Here is a 19,023-nt window from a genome sequence, read left to right as displayed (position 1 = left end):
GGCATGCCATTATATATATGCCGTGTATATATGTGAGCCTGCAGTACCATCCAGTGGTGAGGTGATGTACATGTCCTCATTCAGCCTATTTCAGTTGACTTGACATGTGCAAGCCATCAGCACAGCTATTACACCACAGCCTCTGTATACATTTGTTATTTTGAATATTGATTTGTAAATTTGAAAATTAAAATGACATTATTTTAATTATATATCATCACACATTTTAATTACACCAATGGAAATTTTTAGTTCTTTTTATTTTGTAATATTGGCTTCCAGAGTACTTTAACCACAAAGCTTCCAAACAGATTATGTTCATTGTTGGTCACTATACAGTATCCCATTTTGCACTTTTGTATTTTGATAATCTGTCAAGCTTTCCTCACACATATTTGGTAAACCTCATTGCTGCTTAAGTTAGCACATTCTCTGACCACTCTAAAATCAACATGCCTGAACCAGCAATGGTCAGATGGATATAAAAGAAAACTCTGATAAGCTCTTTACCTGTGACAATTTTGATGATTCTGCCTTTTCCTTACTATCTTGATTTGCCATCCTGATGTGTGTTTGCGTTGATGAATTGTGGTGCTTTTCTGCTCTTAAACTGACTCAACTGCCCAATTATTTCACCCTCATGGTCATTTATCTCCAAGCACAAACAGGAAATCAATTCACTGCTACAGGAAAGAGTGAATTTGAGTTTTAAGACAGTTGAGTGCCTCCCTAATGTCAGACAAGAAAATAAACACTAAAACCTACTGCTTGTATGCAAGTTGTTCAGTTCAGAAATGTTTTTGTTAAAAAATTAAAGCCAGTGGTAGTTTGACAGTAAAACACTCTTTCGTGCAACAGCCCTGCAGTAGCTGCTGCTTTCATGAGGGTTTTTTTTTTGTCATTGTGTTTTTAATATCTTGCAGTGAGGGCAATAATAGATGAAAACATCCTGTCGACTTGTGTGTGAATGAACAGCTGTTTAATCTGAAAATTATGGATTGGCAAAATTGACTTGCCTGCTTCAGTGGAGATAAATTAATGAAACTAATGAACACGGAGGAAAGATTAATTGAGAATTACATTGTGTTGTAACCGCGTGGTGCCAGAGACGTTCAGCTGAAGAAAAACCAAAAAGACGTTTTGTTAAGTTGTTTTATTAAGGATTTTCTTCTGTACAAGAGTAAGGAGGAGTTCCTCTGTTCCACATTAGCTGGTCAGCAGCTCTGTACAACTGTCTGTACAACAGGATGTTAACTGTAACTGATGGGAAGGTGAGTTCATGAAACTTGTGGCTTTTGGTAGAAGGCGGGTCACAATGTGAGATGATGTGGATTGATTGGACACACACCTGCACACGCACACACTCTTCACACTATTTACAAGAAGATGAGCGACTGGCTCGTGGTACAGGTTAAGTAGAGAGACCAGCTAAAACACAATTCAAATAGTTATCACATAAAAAAAGTCTTTGAAAAGTCTTTCAAAGGGAGAAAAAAAAACAAGAAAAATAAACTGAAAATCATCCATAAAAGACCAATTAAAAGGCCCATCTGGAGTTAGTTTATTTACAGTCTGGTTTAAAACAAAGCCCATGGCTCTCTGCTATTAAGTCACAGTGTTGCTGACCTGTAGAGGTCAACAACATGAAGCCCACCTGCTCTGTTAGTGCTGATAAGATGCTGCCACCTCATCTGAAACCTCTGTCTTAATGCAGAGACTGATCATCGATGATGCAAAAGGTGTTAAAGCAGGAAAATGTAGTGTATGTAGTAGTAGTTGGTCACTGAAGAACTGACTTTGACTGACAAAGCTGTTGGTGGAAAGTTAAAGAATCTGAGCTTCTTTAATTCAGATGCAGTGAATTTTCCCTCTGAGAGTTTGTTTGCGTCACAATCTAATTTCAATCTTATTACTTTCTCTCCATTCTGCTTTAATCATCGGTTGTTATTCTGTCTACTTATTCATTTAACTTTTCAGTTTCAATTAATTTTCTTTTCATTTCTCAGACAATGAATGGCTGTGATTTGTTGAAATGCGAAGCTGCACAAATAATTTGTTATCATTCGCTGCTATTGGGCTGAAATATTGGTATCAGATTTGGGCTGCGAAACCGAGGGAGAAAAAAAAACCGCTGATGTGAAAATGTCACAGCATGAAAACACTCTCACTAAAAGGTTTAATTTATTCGTCTGAGGGGCCATCGTGTGCCCCAGCTTTCATTTTCGGCTCAGTTCACACTCTAACGAGGATTTGATGTTTGTTTGGACTTGGTTCAGACCATCGTCATCGTTACCTTCCCTGGAAAGTGCAAATTTTGTTGAAATATGAGTTTGCGTGGCAGAACCAGGGAGGATGAACAGAAGTAAATCAAACGTCAGAGCAGCTTTGTCAGTCTACAGTCCCATATTTCACTTGAGTTCATACTAAAACAGGTCCTCTATCTAATGTCTATTACTCTTTCGACAAGCAAGACATGAACCAGCTCTCTCTACATTATGCTACTGCGTGATTTCGGTAAACTCCGCCACGAGCTTCCAAAATGGTTACAAGGCAATGTTTCTACGTTCAAAGACTTTTAAGGCCATTTTTCTTCCCATTCCGCGTCGTTTCAAGGACAATCTCTAAGACCCTCAGCACCCTCCATTGACTTGATTTGTCATGATCAACATGAAAGCAACTTAAACTTACACGTGGGCCCCGTGGAGTGTACAGTGTCATTATAAAAAAAAAACACATAAATAACAAACTATCAACAGAAAAAAAACATGGTCAGTGTTGTTAAAACAAGCTTACAGTACGTTGTGAGGAGTGTTAATCTTGTGGTCGTCTGTTGTACATGTTAACGTGGAAATGTGAAAGCTCCTCTTTATGTTCAACAGATCTATTATCCTCATCTTCAGTCAACCTGCTGATCTCTGGTCATGTCTATACGTCTTTCAGCCTGTAAGCAGACCTGGGAACAGCTCGCAAAGATACAGTGACAAGGCTCACTTCACATTTTCTTAATGTGTGTAAAAGTGTAAACTCCAACAGAATTAAAAACAAAACAAAAACAAAAAAGTGAAAACACATTGTGAGAGAAAAAGAAAATGGAATATGTCTCAGAAAAGAAGTACACAAATAAATAGTAACGTGTAGAAATTAAACCCTACATAAACACCTTCCTGATACTGTACATACTGTGTGTGTACTCTTCAACTTTTAATACTACAAGCCAGCAGTTCCTCTGTCCCACCACTAGGGGCTCCCTCTGGTACAGGTAGAGAGGAAAAGGGGCCCGAAGGCAGCAGGTTCATGTAAACAACAACACAGGGAGAATGTGGACCCTTCTGATGGACATGAAAACACAAGATGGAGAAATGTGTTCAGTTGAGAGTGTGTGTGCGTGTGTTTGTGTGTGTGAGGGACACACAGATGCAGCGGCACACAGGTGTGAATCCAGCGACCTTTGACCCCCCCCAAAAAAAACACCCCACACGCAGAGGAGGCTGGTGTGAGTGATGCTGTTTGGATCCTTTTTGATATACTGTAAGAGATGTGGGTTTGCTGTGTGTATTGAAGCATCAAATTGCATCTTTGAAGAGGGGATCTGTGGGTGTATTCATAAAATTTGCATTCGGTGGGTGTGAGTTAATTCATGTACATGTAACAGTCTGGTCCCTTGTGGTCCGTCCTCCTGGTTCTGGTGACAAACTGTGGACCGGTTCAGTCAGAGCTGGGCTGAAACAAGCAGCCACCACCATGTCTTTCTTAACCCTCCAAAGGCCAGCAATTACAATGGTGTGTTTAGGCAGGTGTCTCAGCCAATCACATTAAACTACTGTGGTTGCTGCTCACTCGTCCCAGCTCAGCTTCACCAAAAATGTTGATTTTCACAGCAGGTTAACCCCCAAACCTCTGAAACTATTAACAGCACATTTCTCTTCAGTGTATGGATATGAAGTGGCTTGGTTGTGGTATGAAGAGAGCGGAAAGTGTGCAGCAGCAGTGGATTGTGGTCTCCTGTTTGTTTTCAGCTTATTGACTTCTGGGTATTTGTCCACAGTTAATCTCTTTTACTTCTCCGTGCTCACGAACATTCATCGTCTCGTCTTTTGTTTACAGCAGGAAGGATGCGAGCAAACGCGGAGAACTGCGTCCCAAATGGTAAAAAAAAGTGCTGCGATTTTTGTCTTCCCTCAGCATGACAATCGTCGTTTATGGAAGTGACCTAAGGGTGTTGTTTTTTTGTTGTTGTTGTTGCTGTGGATAATGCACAAAGCCAAAAAGAGGACGCAATATCAAAACAGCAACATTTAAAACTCAGGGTGGAACACATGAGTGGAGCAAAAGGTGCAAAATCAATGATGTTTGTTTTGCTTTGGACTGTGTCCTGTTGTAATTGCTCTCTTAATTGCTTTTAGGATCAAGCCACAGGCCTGCAAATTTAAAAATTGGCTTAGTGGTATCCTTCCAGATGCATCGATCAAACCATTTGCATTTTCTCCCTGGAAAATTAGATCCAATTAATTACAGGGCCCGATGGATTTTTTGCTGTCTGCTGTGCCGGACTCAGCGTGTATCATAGCACAAACACCACCTCATCATCCTCTGTTCCTTCTCTTTAGAAACGTGCGCGTCTTGTGTTCCCGAGGATCGACCGCCACCCGCCCCCGGCCGACAATCCCAACCACACTCTCCCACCTCAAGTCCGGCTCTGAAGACTTTAATATCTGGTCTGAGGTCTGAAACGCCTCCTAGTTCAGTTTTAGTGTGGGTTTGGTCCACTGCAGCGCGGCCACCTCTGGATCCAGCTGTGATTGCACTTTTTACGACTTCTGCTCGGCCGTGGCGGCGGGCGTGGCCGGGCTCTCCGGCTTCACGATCTGGTAGGTGATTAAGTACTCTGGGTAAGCCTGGAAAACAAGAGAGTTGATTAATAGCGCAACAGAAAATTAACAATTTTAAAGATTGATTAATGGTTTAAGGCCAAGTTTTTTTAAAGACTGTTAATCAGATATATTGGAATGAATATCCAGTTGTAACGGTACTTAATTCACACAACAATGAAACAAAAGCTGCAGTATGGACATGAACAGACAGTTTCTAGTTGAGAAATGTGTGTGCATGTGTGTGTGTGTGTGTGTGTGTGTGTACTGACCTGCTCCCCTCTGTAGATGACGTACTCTGCGTACGCTAAGCCGTTGACACTGGGTCGACCTATAACCGAGTGATGGCCAGGGGGGGCGTGGGCCATCTTCATGGCGCTGAACTGAAGGAAGGACTTACCCAGTGTCACTCTGCAGAACAGCATCTGCCTGTACACACACACACACACACACACACACACACACACACACACACACACACACACACACACACACACACACACACACACACACACACACACACACACACACACACACACACACACACACACACACACACACACACACACACACACACACACACACGGTTTCTGTCAACTGTAAGGTCACAGAAATGTATCTTATCTGAGGTCACACACACACAGTATGTTTGTTTAAGGTCATGTTTTCACTTCGCCTGTTTGTTGGTTTGCGAACACTTGGGGGGCATGGGCTGGAGGAACCCATTACATTTCAGTGCTGATCTGTTAAAGGGCTGGATCCAAGATTTGTATGACTTTATTTCAAGATAAGATATTTTTCAACAACGTCAATTTCTCAGGAAATGATACAGTATTTACTGTATCATAAAAAAAAGACCTAGATAATTTGGATCTATCAGGCTGTGTAGGACTGTTTCACCTTAGCAATGCTATGTGATCCCCTGAGTGCCATTCTAGTTCATCCAAAATATTCACAGTCATTTAACAGAAAATACTAGTATTATGTTATATACATACAAGTCTCATTATCATACTACATACACCCCCCCCCCCCCCCCGACCTTGCAAGGATAAGTGGTATGGATGGATAAAATAGTATATTACTTTTTTCATAATTAACCCTTTGTGCAATTGTTACAGTATGTAATAAATCTATGTGCTGTACTGTTTTGTATTAAAAGGAGAGTGATATAAGCACAGATGGATGTCAACTTTGGAATAACCCTGCCAATCAAGTGAACAGACTTAATGCTACAGTATGCTGTCATTCACAATATGTTTCATTTTGTTGAGGCAGCCAGTTGCTCCAGCTCTTCCTTTGTGCTGCGGCTGCTTGGTGAACAGAGTCCATCATGAGGATATTTAAAATCATATAAAGTATAAATCAGCTTTATGTGACAACATCTGAGTTAACTGCGGACGATTTTGGCGTGTGGTGGAGTTACTGGCTTAAATCCTGGTTACAGCAGAACCTTTTGGGCACAAATGTTACTGATAATAACATTAAAATAGATTGTATTGCATTTAACAGAGCTATCCATGTGGCTGGTGTTTGAAACAGTGTGGCTGAGCTTTTTCTGCTATGACAACTCAGAAGTGTTTAGCTGTGGTGTGCAGGCCTTGCCAAAGTGCCGTCGGTATTGTTTGCTGTGTTGGTATCTCCTGTTCTCTTCCAGGCACTTTGTGTTTCTTCTGAAGCTTCGTGGGGTCACATGACCAGGCCACACCTCCTGCTCGCTCTCTCACACACACACCTGGCTGCAGGTTGGCCTGAAGCAGACCAGGCTGCTCATCCTCTTTTGTTCTCTTTCTCCTGCCTTTTTTGGTTTAATAAATATACTTACTGCATATTCAGTTTGGGCTTCCCTGTACTCATTGTGTTGCTTCCCATGAGCCAGGGTTGTAAAAGTGGAAAAGGTCTGTAAGACTTAGTGTTGAAAGTTATGCTAAGCTATGAAAGTTGTTTGGAAAAGAACTGGCCACACTGGTAGAGATAATACGTTTTTAGCAGAACAAAGAAAACCTCTCACCTATGGCACACGTAGCAGGAGCGGTCTTTGTGCGTGGGACACCCCGTGCCTCCGCCGATCCCGTACACATACTGATTGCTTTTGGAGGAGTTCTCAGCGAAATAGATGCCGGCGCCGAACATGCCGCCAATGTAGGCGTGGCGCTCGTCAAAGCCCTTGTGGATGATGGCGTTGATGAAGGGAGAACCTGTCGGGAGGAATTGAATTTTAAAAAAAAGAGTGAGAAGGCAAATATCTATTTTACATTTCACTCATGCAGAAACATGCAGAAGAGTCACATCTGTTTTTGTTCTGGCTCCTGAACAAATTTCACTGTCTGAGTGTCCTGTGGAGAAAATTAGCATAAAAACACAGAGTCTCTGATGACGTGATGTCTCCATTCACCGTCCCCTGCGACTGCTAAACCTCCCTCCCTTTTTAGAAAACAGTCCAAACAGCTCAATTCCTCATCCTGGGAGACATATGGTCTGAAGGACTTAGTATACATATAATATGGTGCCATATGCACAATATGAGACATCATGGAAACATGCTGTAAATTGCTAATCTACAGTGTTTAAAGCAGAAAGACGCAGAAGTCGGCCGCAGTCCTGAGGGTTTTGTCTTGAATGAGCCTTGTGGTTGAAAGGGGACATGGAAGATTAATGCGATTCGTTCAAGCTTACAGTCAGGCTGCGAGAAGGAAAACATTGCAGAGCAAAGCAGAGTTCATCTGAGAGCAAACGAATGGTTGAGTCTGCGCTTTACTTGTGTCGACTAAGAGGAAGTGACTGAGGCTGCAGGGCAGATGTGATCAAAAGTTAAATCAAGAGAAAAAAACTGTCACTAGGTGGGACGAACTGTCAAGTGCATCTCCAACCTCCGTGGATTTTCTGGTCTGTTTTTTCTTTTTACCAGGCCAATGAGCCAAATCAAACACTCACGTGGTTAGCAAATTGGATACACAGCTGACAAAAAATGTCACATGACAGCAGTGTTTGTGTGTTTTACAGCAGCCGACCAGCAAATACACAGACTTGGATGCCCGTACCAAAAAAAAGGAAACAAAATTTACAGGGCAGAATTGTGATGCTGTCATTAGTGCTGGTGCGGCTTAGCAAGTAGGTTCTGGGTTCGATTCCCAAGCCTGGGGCCTTTCTGGGTGGAGTTTACATGTTCTCCCTGTGTCTTTGTTTGTGTTCTCCAGCTTCCTCCCACAGTCCAGAGACCTGCACATTAACTTAATAGGCATCTCTAACTTGCCCGTTCATGTGAGTGTAAGCCTGCCTGCATTATCGTCCCTCTATGTTGTTGACCCTGTGATAACCTGGTGACCTGTCCGGGGTCACGGGTTGTACCACATCCTCGCCCTACTGTATGTCAGCTGGGAGTGGCTCTACGCCCCCATGACCTGCACGGATAAACTCTGTAGCCAATGGATCGATCGATCGATCGATTGATGAAATATATAACCCACAAAAAATGTTGTGTGCCCATGATGGTGAGGCTGTCACATATATATTTTTTTTTACCATGAAAGAGCATGCGCTCGTTGTGGTGGTTGTGATTCTCGTCTGCGATCTCCTTCTGTCTGTGGGCGTATCTCTCCCGAAGCTTCTTATTCACCACCTTCTGAATCTGCGATCAGAGAGAACAAGTAGTACGTGTGACTTCTGCTGTGAATTAAGAATAAAAATGAATTTTAACTAGATAGGAGTCCACACCTTGATGATGTTGTACCGGCTGAAGACTCCGCCTGCGTTGCCTCCGTCGCGGTGTTCTCTGATAGTGCTCTGTAGCTGAGGAGGAAATCAACAGTCAGATGATATTTTTTAAAAGTTAAAAGAATAAATGTGTGGGGTATAAAAAAAACTCCTAATGTGAGGCTGCTTCCATGTGTGTTGATCATAATGTGTGATTCATTACAGCTCTCTGGACAGCATTAGCGGCCTCACTGATAAGTCATTTTCATAGCTCACACCTCAGACAAGCCTCTACGAGCGATGCCCAGCGACCGGCTCAAAGTACAAAATTCATCTCCTCGATCCCGCGAAGGCTCATTATCTGGTGTTTTGTCTGTTGCCGACTACTGGCTTAGAAAATATGGATCACAAGAGCCATTTTGTCAGTGATAAAGTGAAGCGGCAGCTCACTCAATCGGAGCGGATACCTCGACGATGCCTGTGGGAAATTTAGAAACAATGCGGCCGCTGCAAATGTGCGGCGTCAGCAGCGATAAAGACGGAAACTGCTGCATTCGGATTTACGACGTGATGGAGCCGTTTCAACGCATTTCACGGCGATGTTCCTGTGCGGTTGTGAAAACTATTTATCTTGCTAATGACCGAAATTATTGACATCTATTAAAATTAAATTCTGGTGTGCATATGCGAAAAAAAGCAGTTTGCCAACATTTCAGCACAGTCCACGGGGAGCTCACGCCAATCATCTTCCAAGAGCTCACGTAAAAAACTAACAAACTACAGTTTAAATTACCTGTTAAATTCCTGTTAACATCTGACGGTCCTCATTAATTTCATACTCATTCACTCTGATATCTGCTGTCTCTTTGAGTTACTGCTTTCATTTACAAGAGCAATCCAGTCAGCACAGCAGTTAATATGGAGCTGCTTTGTGTTGTGCTGCTGTAGAGAGACACACTGTGGTGCGTCCTCAGCCAGATGGTTGAAAATACAAATGATGCACAAATTCTACTACCTGAAAGTCTGTTTGTATCAGTGTGCATGTCTGGGTTTTTTTTGTGTAAATTAAGGATGCATGTGTTTGCATACTTCCTCCTCCACCGACTGGAATTCCTTGTCGTCCGGTGCAAGGTCGATCAGCACGGTGCCTTGACTGGAGCAGTGGAACGTCAGGTACGGGTTTGCACCTACAAACACACATTTTTTCTTGTTCAGCAGTCACGTCACGTAGCCCAATTAACACTTCATGCTTATGACCTAATCGGCTAATTTTGCCATAAATTAAAGGTATATTCATCTACATAACTAAGAGATTAGATATTAGATATAGATATATTCCTACAGTGAACAAAACAATCGGTAAAAGAGCATTTATGTTTAAAGCGTCATCAGACTGGAATAATCTTCCGTTAAACATACGCTCATTGACTTCTTTTCATAGGTTTAAATCTTCTTTGTCTTCTTATTTTGAGTTAAATTGCACATGTTTCAGATGATGTTATATCAATATTATTTGTAACACACTGTAATTTCAATTTGCAACATTATGTCATTATTATACTTTTTTTAGTTCTACTAGGCTACTGCTATGGCCATTTGCGGCCATCGAGAGGTTGTGCCTCTTCTTTTACTCATTTCTTTATGTTTGTGTTGATGTCTGTTGTCTTTGTTGTTGTATGTCTGTAGATTGTTGATTGTGTTTTGTCCCTTTATTTTTGTTTGTAATGTATTTTAGGACCCCCTCGAAAACGAGAGGATTCCTCTCAAGGGGTTAATCCTATTAAATAAAATTTCTGAATGAATATATATATATATCAATATTAAAATTACAGTTCAAGTGTTAAGCTGCTAAAAAGCATTATTATTTCACTACAACACAATCTCGATCTCTCTCTATTTGCCTCCAGCCTTCAGCTTGTAAAAGCTAATTAAAGCTCAAATGTACAAATGTGCTGACATTTCTGTTAACTAGTTTCCAAAGTTTCTCATGGTCCTTTCGTGGTTATTTATGAGTGTGTGCGCGTGTCCTGACCTTGCTGGCCTCCCAGCAGCCTCTCGATGCCCTTGATGAGTTTGTGTCTGTGACCGTAAGCGTTGATGCCGATCTCTTTCAGCTCCTCGTGACCCATGTCTGCCAACACATCCAGTGAAATCTGCCCCAAAATCAACAACAACAACAACCAAGAAGCCATGTCAATCTCGCTCATGTTTCTTCCTGCTGTCAAAATAACACATTGTAATAATGTCAAATATTGTGCACCAACCACACGATCCATATTTTTAATTATATACTGATTTAATTTAACTGTAGGAGTCAATGGAAACATGACATGGTCTCTCTCTGTAACTGCAAACTGCCAATAATCAATAATAATGAGTTCAATGATCTAAGACATACTGCAAAGACAGGTAGTCTGGCAAATATTCATGAGAGAAAGACATAAGCTGCCTGAAGAAAAGGTCAATGAATAGTTGACAATAATCAAGCTATTGAAATGCAAATTGATGATGGTGAGTTTGTTCAGGAAGAACAAAGATGAGATTCATGCTGGAAGCCCAGATTACTCCACTTTTCAGACGGTAACCTTTACCTACTTCCCTCTGTGCTGCTGTGATTACTGTTACAGGTGTAAATCATCGCAGCCTCAATAAGTCTGCTGAGGAAACAACAGCAAACACTTTTTTTTTTTCCTGAAACCAAAAGTACGTATTAAATCGCAGCAAAGAGATGAAAAGTTCATCTCATCACCTCTGCAGAAGCCTGTTTCTGTCTCCCTACCAGTTTGTGTCACACGCCAACGTGATGCAATCACCTCAAACACCTAATAAAAGTCACACATCAGCCCGGCTGATGTTTCACGTCGACACCTCGGTTTCTTTTTTAAAGAGCTGTAAAAAGCAGGAACAAAGCAGTTGTCTCTGTGAATAGTGTTTGACTCGAACTTCCATCTGTATGACGTCTACTTGTTCTTCCAAGACTTTAGGTACTCATGACTGAGTAACAATAACATTAAATGGAGCTAAATTAACCTCATATGTTGCATTAACTGTTGAAAAACTCATGGTTAAACCTTTCTACTGTACCAATCTCCACCCACAACTACAAAGTCAGAGTGAAGAGGAAGAGGATTCACACTTAGGCTGTAAATAAAGATGGGCGCAGCCTCTGTGATGTCCCCTATTGATTTATAAAGAGTGGTTTTAAAGGGATAGTTCAACATTTTGGCAAATTGGCCCTTTGCCATACTCCCTATAGTCATAGCAGTAGGTTTGTTACCTTTAATTTTCGGTGCAAGCTATTTTTAGAACAGCGGAGCAGAGCTCAGAGCTACGCTATGGAGATTAATGGAATTTCTTGGTTTCCCTCATCAAACTCATCAAATACACAATCCAACAACTCCAAAACGCTCTGGTGGACAAGTTGTGACCTGCACATTCACCACGCTATTATATAGATAATAACAGAACGTTACGAGACAGAGTTGTTTTCGAGGCAAATGCAGAAACTGCTTGCCGAAAAACTGCCCCTGACGGGAACGCGCATCAACTGTTTTGCATGAATTTACCTCTAAAACAACTCTGTCTGGTAACATTCTGTTATTATCTCATAGCGTGGTGAATGTGCAGGTCACAACTTGTCCACCAGAGCGTTTTGGAGTTGTTGGATTGTGTATTTGATGAGTTTGATAAGGAAACCAAGAAATTCCATGAGCCTTCGTAGCGTAGCTCTGAGCAAAAGGTAAAGGTAAAGGTAACAAACCTACTCCTAAAACTACAGGGATTATGGCAAAGGGCCAATTTGCCAAAATGTTGAACTATCCCTTTAAAGCTCAGAGCGGGATGCTGAACCATCGCCATCTTGGCAGCTACTCCAAATATGGGCATAAAGGAGGAAAAGCCAAGTATCATCATGGTTCAGTTTATGATCAAGGAGGGAATTGGCTGTATCAGGCTGTAAACTCTTTCATTTCTGCTGTAAAGTTGAACATTTTAACACGAGAGACTCAACAGTCGGAGCCAGACACTAGTGGTCATTCAAAGAACTGCACTTTTTAGCGCTCATGTGTTGGATTTATTTTTGAGCCCAAGAGATTTCTGCTTGGATTCAAACAGCAGTAAGCTGAGCGTTATTAATTAAAACAGTGAGAATAGATAAAATGTTTCTTTATTTTTTAACACAGTTTTGTGATTTCCATTCCAGTTTTGAAATAAATATGCTTTTCTGTTAACACCCCGCTGACGATCGCTTCTCTCTCGCTTCCCTCTCGCTCTTGATCTGAGTATTAATGAAGACTTGATTCCTACAGTGATGTTAACATGACACACACACACACAAACCCATGTGCACACACACATGCACACACAAACACAGAAACACACCCCTCTTTGCTTAGCCTTTTGCCAGCTGTCACCTTTCAGTTTCTATTTCTATCACCGTCTCTTTCTCTCTCTGTCTGTTTTCTCCTCTTTCTGTCACCCCATCTGTCTCCATGACTCCGTCTTTCTATTTTCTCCATCTTTCTCCTCAAGCATCTCTCTCCCTCTCTCTGGTTGTTCCCGTTTGTTCTCTCTCTCTGACCTTCCTCTGTCTGCAGCGCAACCCACTCCAACTAATCCTCTGTATCGCTCTATTTTGTTCCGTTTTTCTAAAATTAACCATCACGAAAACAAAACTGACAATGGAGTAAAAGCAAAAGGAGGGAAGATGATAAAACAAATTAGTTTACAACAAGGCCATTTAAAAAAACTTATTTTATTTAGTTGCCATTTGAAGATCATTTTCAGGTTTTGTGTGTCTACTACCCCTTCATTTCCTCACACCATTCACAGACAGATGAAGTGTATGCGTGTGTGTGTGTGTACCTGTTCCCGCTGGAAGATGTCTCGGAGGTGTTCAAGCCCCAGGCTCTTTAAGAACTGGTTGATAGTCATGTCGAGCAGAGCTGCAGGGACACAGTAATGTCAGCCTCAGTTTACATTCACTACACCCATAACAAAACAACGGGCTCTGGTCTAGGACTGTGTGTGTGTGTGTGTGTAAACGTACTTTCTCCTTCCTTTCTGTCGGAGCCCGATGCTCCGTCTGCAATTCCAGTGGCTCCGGCCACTGTGATGTCACCGAGGGGTGTGGTCAGGTTGTCTATGCTGCTGGCTGCAGACAAGCAGGAGGGGGATGGAGATGGCGAGATGACCACGCCCCCTGCTGCACCTCCACTGACCACACTGGCACTCACCTGGTGGGAGGGATAAGATTTGTTTTAAAGGGCCAGAAAGTCAAATTTTTTTGTTTGCTTATTTTAGCTTTCAAAGGTCAAATATAAACAGTTTTCTGCACCTTTAAAGGGATACGCCAACATTTTTTTTTTTCGTGTCTTGCCTCACTCCCGAGTCCATGACAAGCAGATAGACACCATCCTTTCGACTGTGCGTGCAGTAACGAGGGAGAGCCCATGTCGCCTGTAATTAGCTTAGCTCAAACACTGGAAGTGTATGGGTAGTGTTAGCCTGCCTCCACCTAAAGTCATCAGAGAAACTCTTCAGCAACTCTAAACGGACCGATCTTTGTCTCAGAGCTGAAAAACTCTCCGGTAAGGCATCTTGAGCGTTTTCATGCCGGTAACGGGACGAGATCGGTCAAAACGGAGGGTTCAAGCAAAGACGGTTTATTTTGGTTCAAGCTAGCTACATCGAGGGTAGGTTAGCTTCCTATTTCAAAGTAAAAGCACTTCTGTATGTAAAGGGCATCAGGTAACCGGAAGTGCGTTGGTCACAACGGCTAGCTTGAGTAGCGCCGAATTCGTCCGAACAAAATTGTAAACAGTTGGTATTTAGACAAATTAACGACACACTGCTGATCTAAACGACTACTTTCTCGCCTAAAAATGTTTGAAATGTTGATGAAGTGATATATTTACAGAGTTTAGAGCTAAAATGAAATCAGCTTCTGACTGCTGATTTCAGCTCGGGTAGGAGGCAGGCTAACACTACCTATACACTTCCAGCGTTTGAGCTAAGCTAATTACAGGCGATACGGCTCTATCTCCCTTGTTACTGTACGCACAGTTGAAAGGATGGTGTCTATCTGCTTGTCATGGACTCGGGAGTGAGGCAAGACACGAAAAAAAAATGTTGGCGTATCACTTTAAGCTTTAACACCTAATTGCTCCAGATTAAACTAAATACTCTCACGCTAAATGAATTGTGTCATGTTTCTTCTAGTAGAAAACACAACGTCTGGCCTCCACAGGACACGTTCCAGCTGAACGCTCTCTGTCTGTGCTGTACTTGTATTTAAGAGTCAGGATACTTTACCACAGTGGCCTGTGGCTTCAGACAGCTTGGCAGCGCATCTGGCGGCATGGCGTCAATCAGCAAAGCTCTGATGTCATCAGCCTGCGACGGATAAAAGAAACAAACAGACACTCCTTGATTACACAACTCAGTTATGTCCTCGTACTTTTTCATACAGTATTTCTATGCGTATAAAATTAGGGTTTGAAATGAATGGTAGATTTAGATAATGCTGAAAGTCACCTAACACATTTGATAATAACTCATTTAGACAAAAACAACTGAATGGAAACACAGCGTCTTTGCTCTTTTTTTCTCCCCATCTTAATCCCTGCTAATGAGCACGCTCTCTGACCATGAGCCAATTCAATCAAAGCACTAAAAGCGAAGCATCTCATGTTTCTACAAAATCCACGATGCACAAATAAACAGACTATTATTATGTTTTTTTTTTCTCACAAATGTTAGAATCATAAGCTGTTCTTCACATGCTGTGCCCATCGGCTGCAGAAGCGTGTTGTTTCCTGGGGAGGACTTTTCAACTATGGTGCACGAAAACCAATTAGGAAGCATCATTACGTTGCCAGGAGTTAGGAAGCTACCTGCATCACCTTTCCCTCACGCTGCTCCTTTGTCTGCATAGTAAACCATTACCAACCCGACAGCTGTTGAATCTAATGATATCCCATGTGACTAAGGGCCAACTGATTCCTGTGAAAGCGTTGCGCACCGTTGCCAAGTCCAGCGGTGTTTGTCCTTCCTGGTTCTTCATAGTGGGATCGGCTCCATGGGCCAATAACAGGGCGCAGAGCTGAGTCCGTCCCTTCTGGGCCGCTTCGTGGAGGGGGGTAAACGCCCACTTGTCTGTGGCGTTGACACATGTGTTGTACTTGATCAGCAGGGCGGCTATGTCCACGTGCTGGGCACAGGAGAGGAGGTGACAACAGAGAGAAGAACAACAAGAACAAAAAGACAACAGTATTAGAGTTTAATGAGAAGTAAAAGGATTTAATGAGAGCAAATGTGTGAACTGTGGTGGATGAGTGTTGTAAAAATTGTGATCAGAAAAAAAATGTAATATGTTAGAATCTCTGGAACAGAAATGGTGTGAATTATTAACTCCATCGTGATTCTTGTTTTCCCCCTGGTCCTTTCCTTTCTTTCCTTCACTGTTCTTTCTCCTCATCGTCTCCAGCTCCAAACACAATGGAACTTGTTTCTGGGAAACTGTGGGAGATGCCACGGGGTGTGTGTGTGTGTGTGTGTGTGTGTGTGTGTGTGTGTCCCATAAATACAGAGCTCATCAAGTTTTCATTCAAACATGTGTTTGACTCTGTCAGTAGCAGAACGCTGTCTGTGTGACTCTGAGACAACAGAGGACAACAGATGAGCCACAAAATTGCATGCATGCTCCGCTTCAGAGACGTGAAACACTATTGATAACAGTGATCATTTCACGGGGGGGAACAGAGTGGAAATAAGTGAGGTTCTTATTGAGCCTTATCAGATAGCTGCAGGTATTTACTGCTCTGTGAGCTGCACAAACAAAAGAGCTGCACAGCATCGCAGTTACTCAAAGCCCCAACCTGAATATGTGGATGTAAGCTCCATAATAATATTCTGTCACTCTGTCTTATACAAACCACACGTGATATGGACTTAACAGACGGAGAACTTCATGACATTCAATCCAGTCAGCTAGGACAGGGAAGTATCCCCAAATGCCCAATGTGACATCTTCAAATTGTTTTGTCCAACATAACCCAGAGGAATTTGCCCGACAATGTAGCTACAACTACAGACTCTCAAATTCAATTTAGAACTCAGAGAAAAGCAGCAAACACTCAGAATGTGGAAAATAAAGCAGTGCAATATCTGTCTACTGATTAATTGTGAGTGAGTGACTATTGATTTCAGTGTTACACTATAATTGATACTTTTATTGGATATAAGTTGCAGATAGATATTAAATATAATAAGAGCAGCATCTGTGAACTGAACTGAACTCAGGGGTGTGTGTATGTGTGTGTGTGTGTGTGTGTGTGTGTGTGTGTGTGTGTGTCTTACTCCGTATGAAGCAGCATTGTGTAAAGGTATAAGCCCTCCTTTGTCCTGTGCATTCACATCGGCTCCATGTTCCAGCAGATACTCAGCTACCTCCAAATTGTTGTAGCCAGCTGGAAAGAGGCATGGGGGGTGGTGGGTGGGTTGAGTTGTATGGAAAACACAGCAGGACAGAAAAGAACAAGACAATGGACAGAGGTAGAGATACGTGGAGGAGAGGTAGAGAAAATGTAGCCCAGTGATGAGAAGGAAGGAAGGAAGGAGGGAGAGAAACAGACATGTGAGATGCGGCACAGCAGCATATCATCATCATCTTCTCCTTTTATAAGAAAGTACATTCACGCAGAGGGTGAGTGGGCGTGTGTCTAAGTGGCCACATCTATCAACATATATACAGTATACAGTACTATTACCGATATATTATCTTTAAATAAAGTGTAGAAATTAAATAAATAAACAGGCAAGTCAGTTTTGCCACCAGAGATGGACGGAGGCGGCGGCGATGGAGGAAAACTGGTAAAAGTGAAAGAAAACACTCGACTTCAACCTCCAGCGAATTGTCTGTGTGAAGTTAAAGGGAAACTGGTGTGAACCCTTCACACTGCTGCTGTCACACAATCTCTCTGTGGTGCACAAATGTAATCTTCACAATTTATGCCAGCGATAGTCACAACACTTTCATAGAATCCTGACAGAAAATACAACAAAAGCACAAAGTTATAATATCGACCATTCTCTGCTCCTTCTGTCTATATGATGTGAAGATATACAAGTGATTGTGTTGTGTTGTGCGACTGTGATAATAAATGTTGCCTCACTTTCTATTTTTTTTGTATTTGTTCCCTTTTGTGCTTTGTGTTTACAGCCCCGTCTGTGCTTTGGACAGAGAGATGATGTGTGTTGTGTATTTATTTATTTATTTATTTATTTATTTTTCATTTTTATCAGCGATTGTATCAGCTCAGTATTTGTGAATCTCAATATGGATTAGTGTGTGTTTGTGTTTGTGTGTGTGTTTATGACTGTGAGCCGCCGCCGCAGCAGCAGCATGATGTTTCTCTTGTTATCTCTGAGGCTGATGTTATCGTGGTCACAGATACGGAATAAAAACATGAGCGTGTGTGTGTGTGTGTGTGTGTTTGTGTGTGTGTACCTCTGAGGACCTGAATTATCTTTGCCATCAGTGTTTAAAAACTGCTTGAAGTTTGTGAGAGATCCAAGGTGAGTTTAACGGCAATATAGTGCAGTGTTGACAGTGGCAGTCTATTAATTTGGTAAATGATGACATATTCATAGATCAATTTCCTCATCTGACTCTCAGGAAGGAGGCGGATATGTGAAATTTCCCTGAATGTTGACATTTCCCTTCGAGAATTATTAATCGTTAAACAACCAAATTAATCTAAATCTAGAATTTGACCAAACATCTTTCCGCGTTACGGCCCCACGTCAAAACCGAGTCATCTATCATTCACAATAAAGGTCAGTCGGAGCTTTTCCCAGTTTTCAGAGCCCTGCTCAGCACTTATTACCCTTGTGTTTGCGTTTCTTCACAGCCTCCATATGCTTTAAAGAATTGATTTTTAGATGGTGCTGATAACTTTTAAGGCACTGCAGTGTGACGCCCCAGTTATATTTCAGACTTATTGATCCCCTGTGAGCCATAACAAACACTGAGATGCTGAGGTCGGGGTCTCCTGGCTGCTCCCGCTACAAACTTTATTACCAAGGGTGTATTCATCTGGACCCTCGTCTGTTCAGCTCCACGGCACGCTTTTAGTTTTCATTTGAAGTGACTCATCTTTATTTTACTGCTTTCATCCCTCTGCCTTGTTACCTCGTTATTCCAATACTGTGTCTCTGATTCACTTTGCTCTTATTACCGTGAAGCAAAAAGCGTTACTGTGTCAACAATCGGCCATAAACTTGGCCTGGTGGTCACATAAGGAAGTCTGTGTTCCACAATGATATTAAATCTTAAGCGCGGCGCTGCACCTGTGCACTAAGTGTGATGTCGGCTCGGCCACCTGAGTCTTCTGATAAGTGATCTAAGTGCTAATCCCTCTGCATGTGATTATTGATAAATTGCTGTTGCCCAGACCTGCCC

At 42.1% G+C, this 19,023-nt stretch overlaps 1 protein-coding gene across 1 annotated transcript in view; it reads right to left on the bottom strand.

Annotated features, from left to right (window-relative positions):
- Positions 1-1,249: 1,249 nt before the first annotated feature.
- The window catches only part of LOC310994625 (poly [ADP-ribose] polymerase tankyrase-1-like), an 89,173-nt gene continuing 71,399 nt past the window's right edge, over positions 1,250-19,023 (bottom strand). Inside the window, exons 18-29 of the mRNA XM_083983369.1 lie at positions 16,920-17,029; positions 15,583-15,771; positions 14,874-14,954; positions 13,609-13,795; positions 13,425-13,504; positions 10,594-10,714; positions 9,651-9,748; positions 8,583-8,657; positions 8,391-8,496; positions 6,880-7,066; positions 5,141-5,297; positions 1,250-4,895 (exon numbers count right to left, since the gene is read on the bottom strand). Of these exons, the coding sequence (XP_083839495.1) occupies positions 4,809-4,895; positions 5,141-5,297; positions 6,880-7,066; positions 8,391-8,496; positions 8,583-8,657; positions 9,651-9,748; positions 10,594-10,714; positions 13,425-13,504; positions 13,609-13,795; positions 14,874-14,954; positions 15,583-15,771; positions 16,920-17,029 (1,478 nt within the window). The 3' untranslated portion in view covers positions 1,250-4,808. The remainder of the gene's footprint in view (positions 4,896-5,140; positions 5,298-6,879; positions 7,067-8,390; positions 8,497-8,582; positions 8,658-9,650; positions 9,749-10,593; positions 10,715-13,424; positions 13,505-13,608; positions 13,796-14,873; positions 14,955-15,582; positions 15,772-16,919; positions 17,030-19,023) is intronic.

Source organism: Trachurus trachurus (genome assembly GCF_905171665.1).
Source record: "Trachurus trachurus genome assembly, chromosome: 12".
Classification (NCBI taxonomy): domain Eukaryota; kingdom Metazoa; phylum Chordata; class Actinopteri; order Carangiformes; family Carangidae; genus Trachurus; species Trachurus trachurus.
Note: the sequence above shows the minus strand (reverse complement) of the source record. Positions and strands in the feature narration are given on the sequence as shown.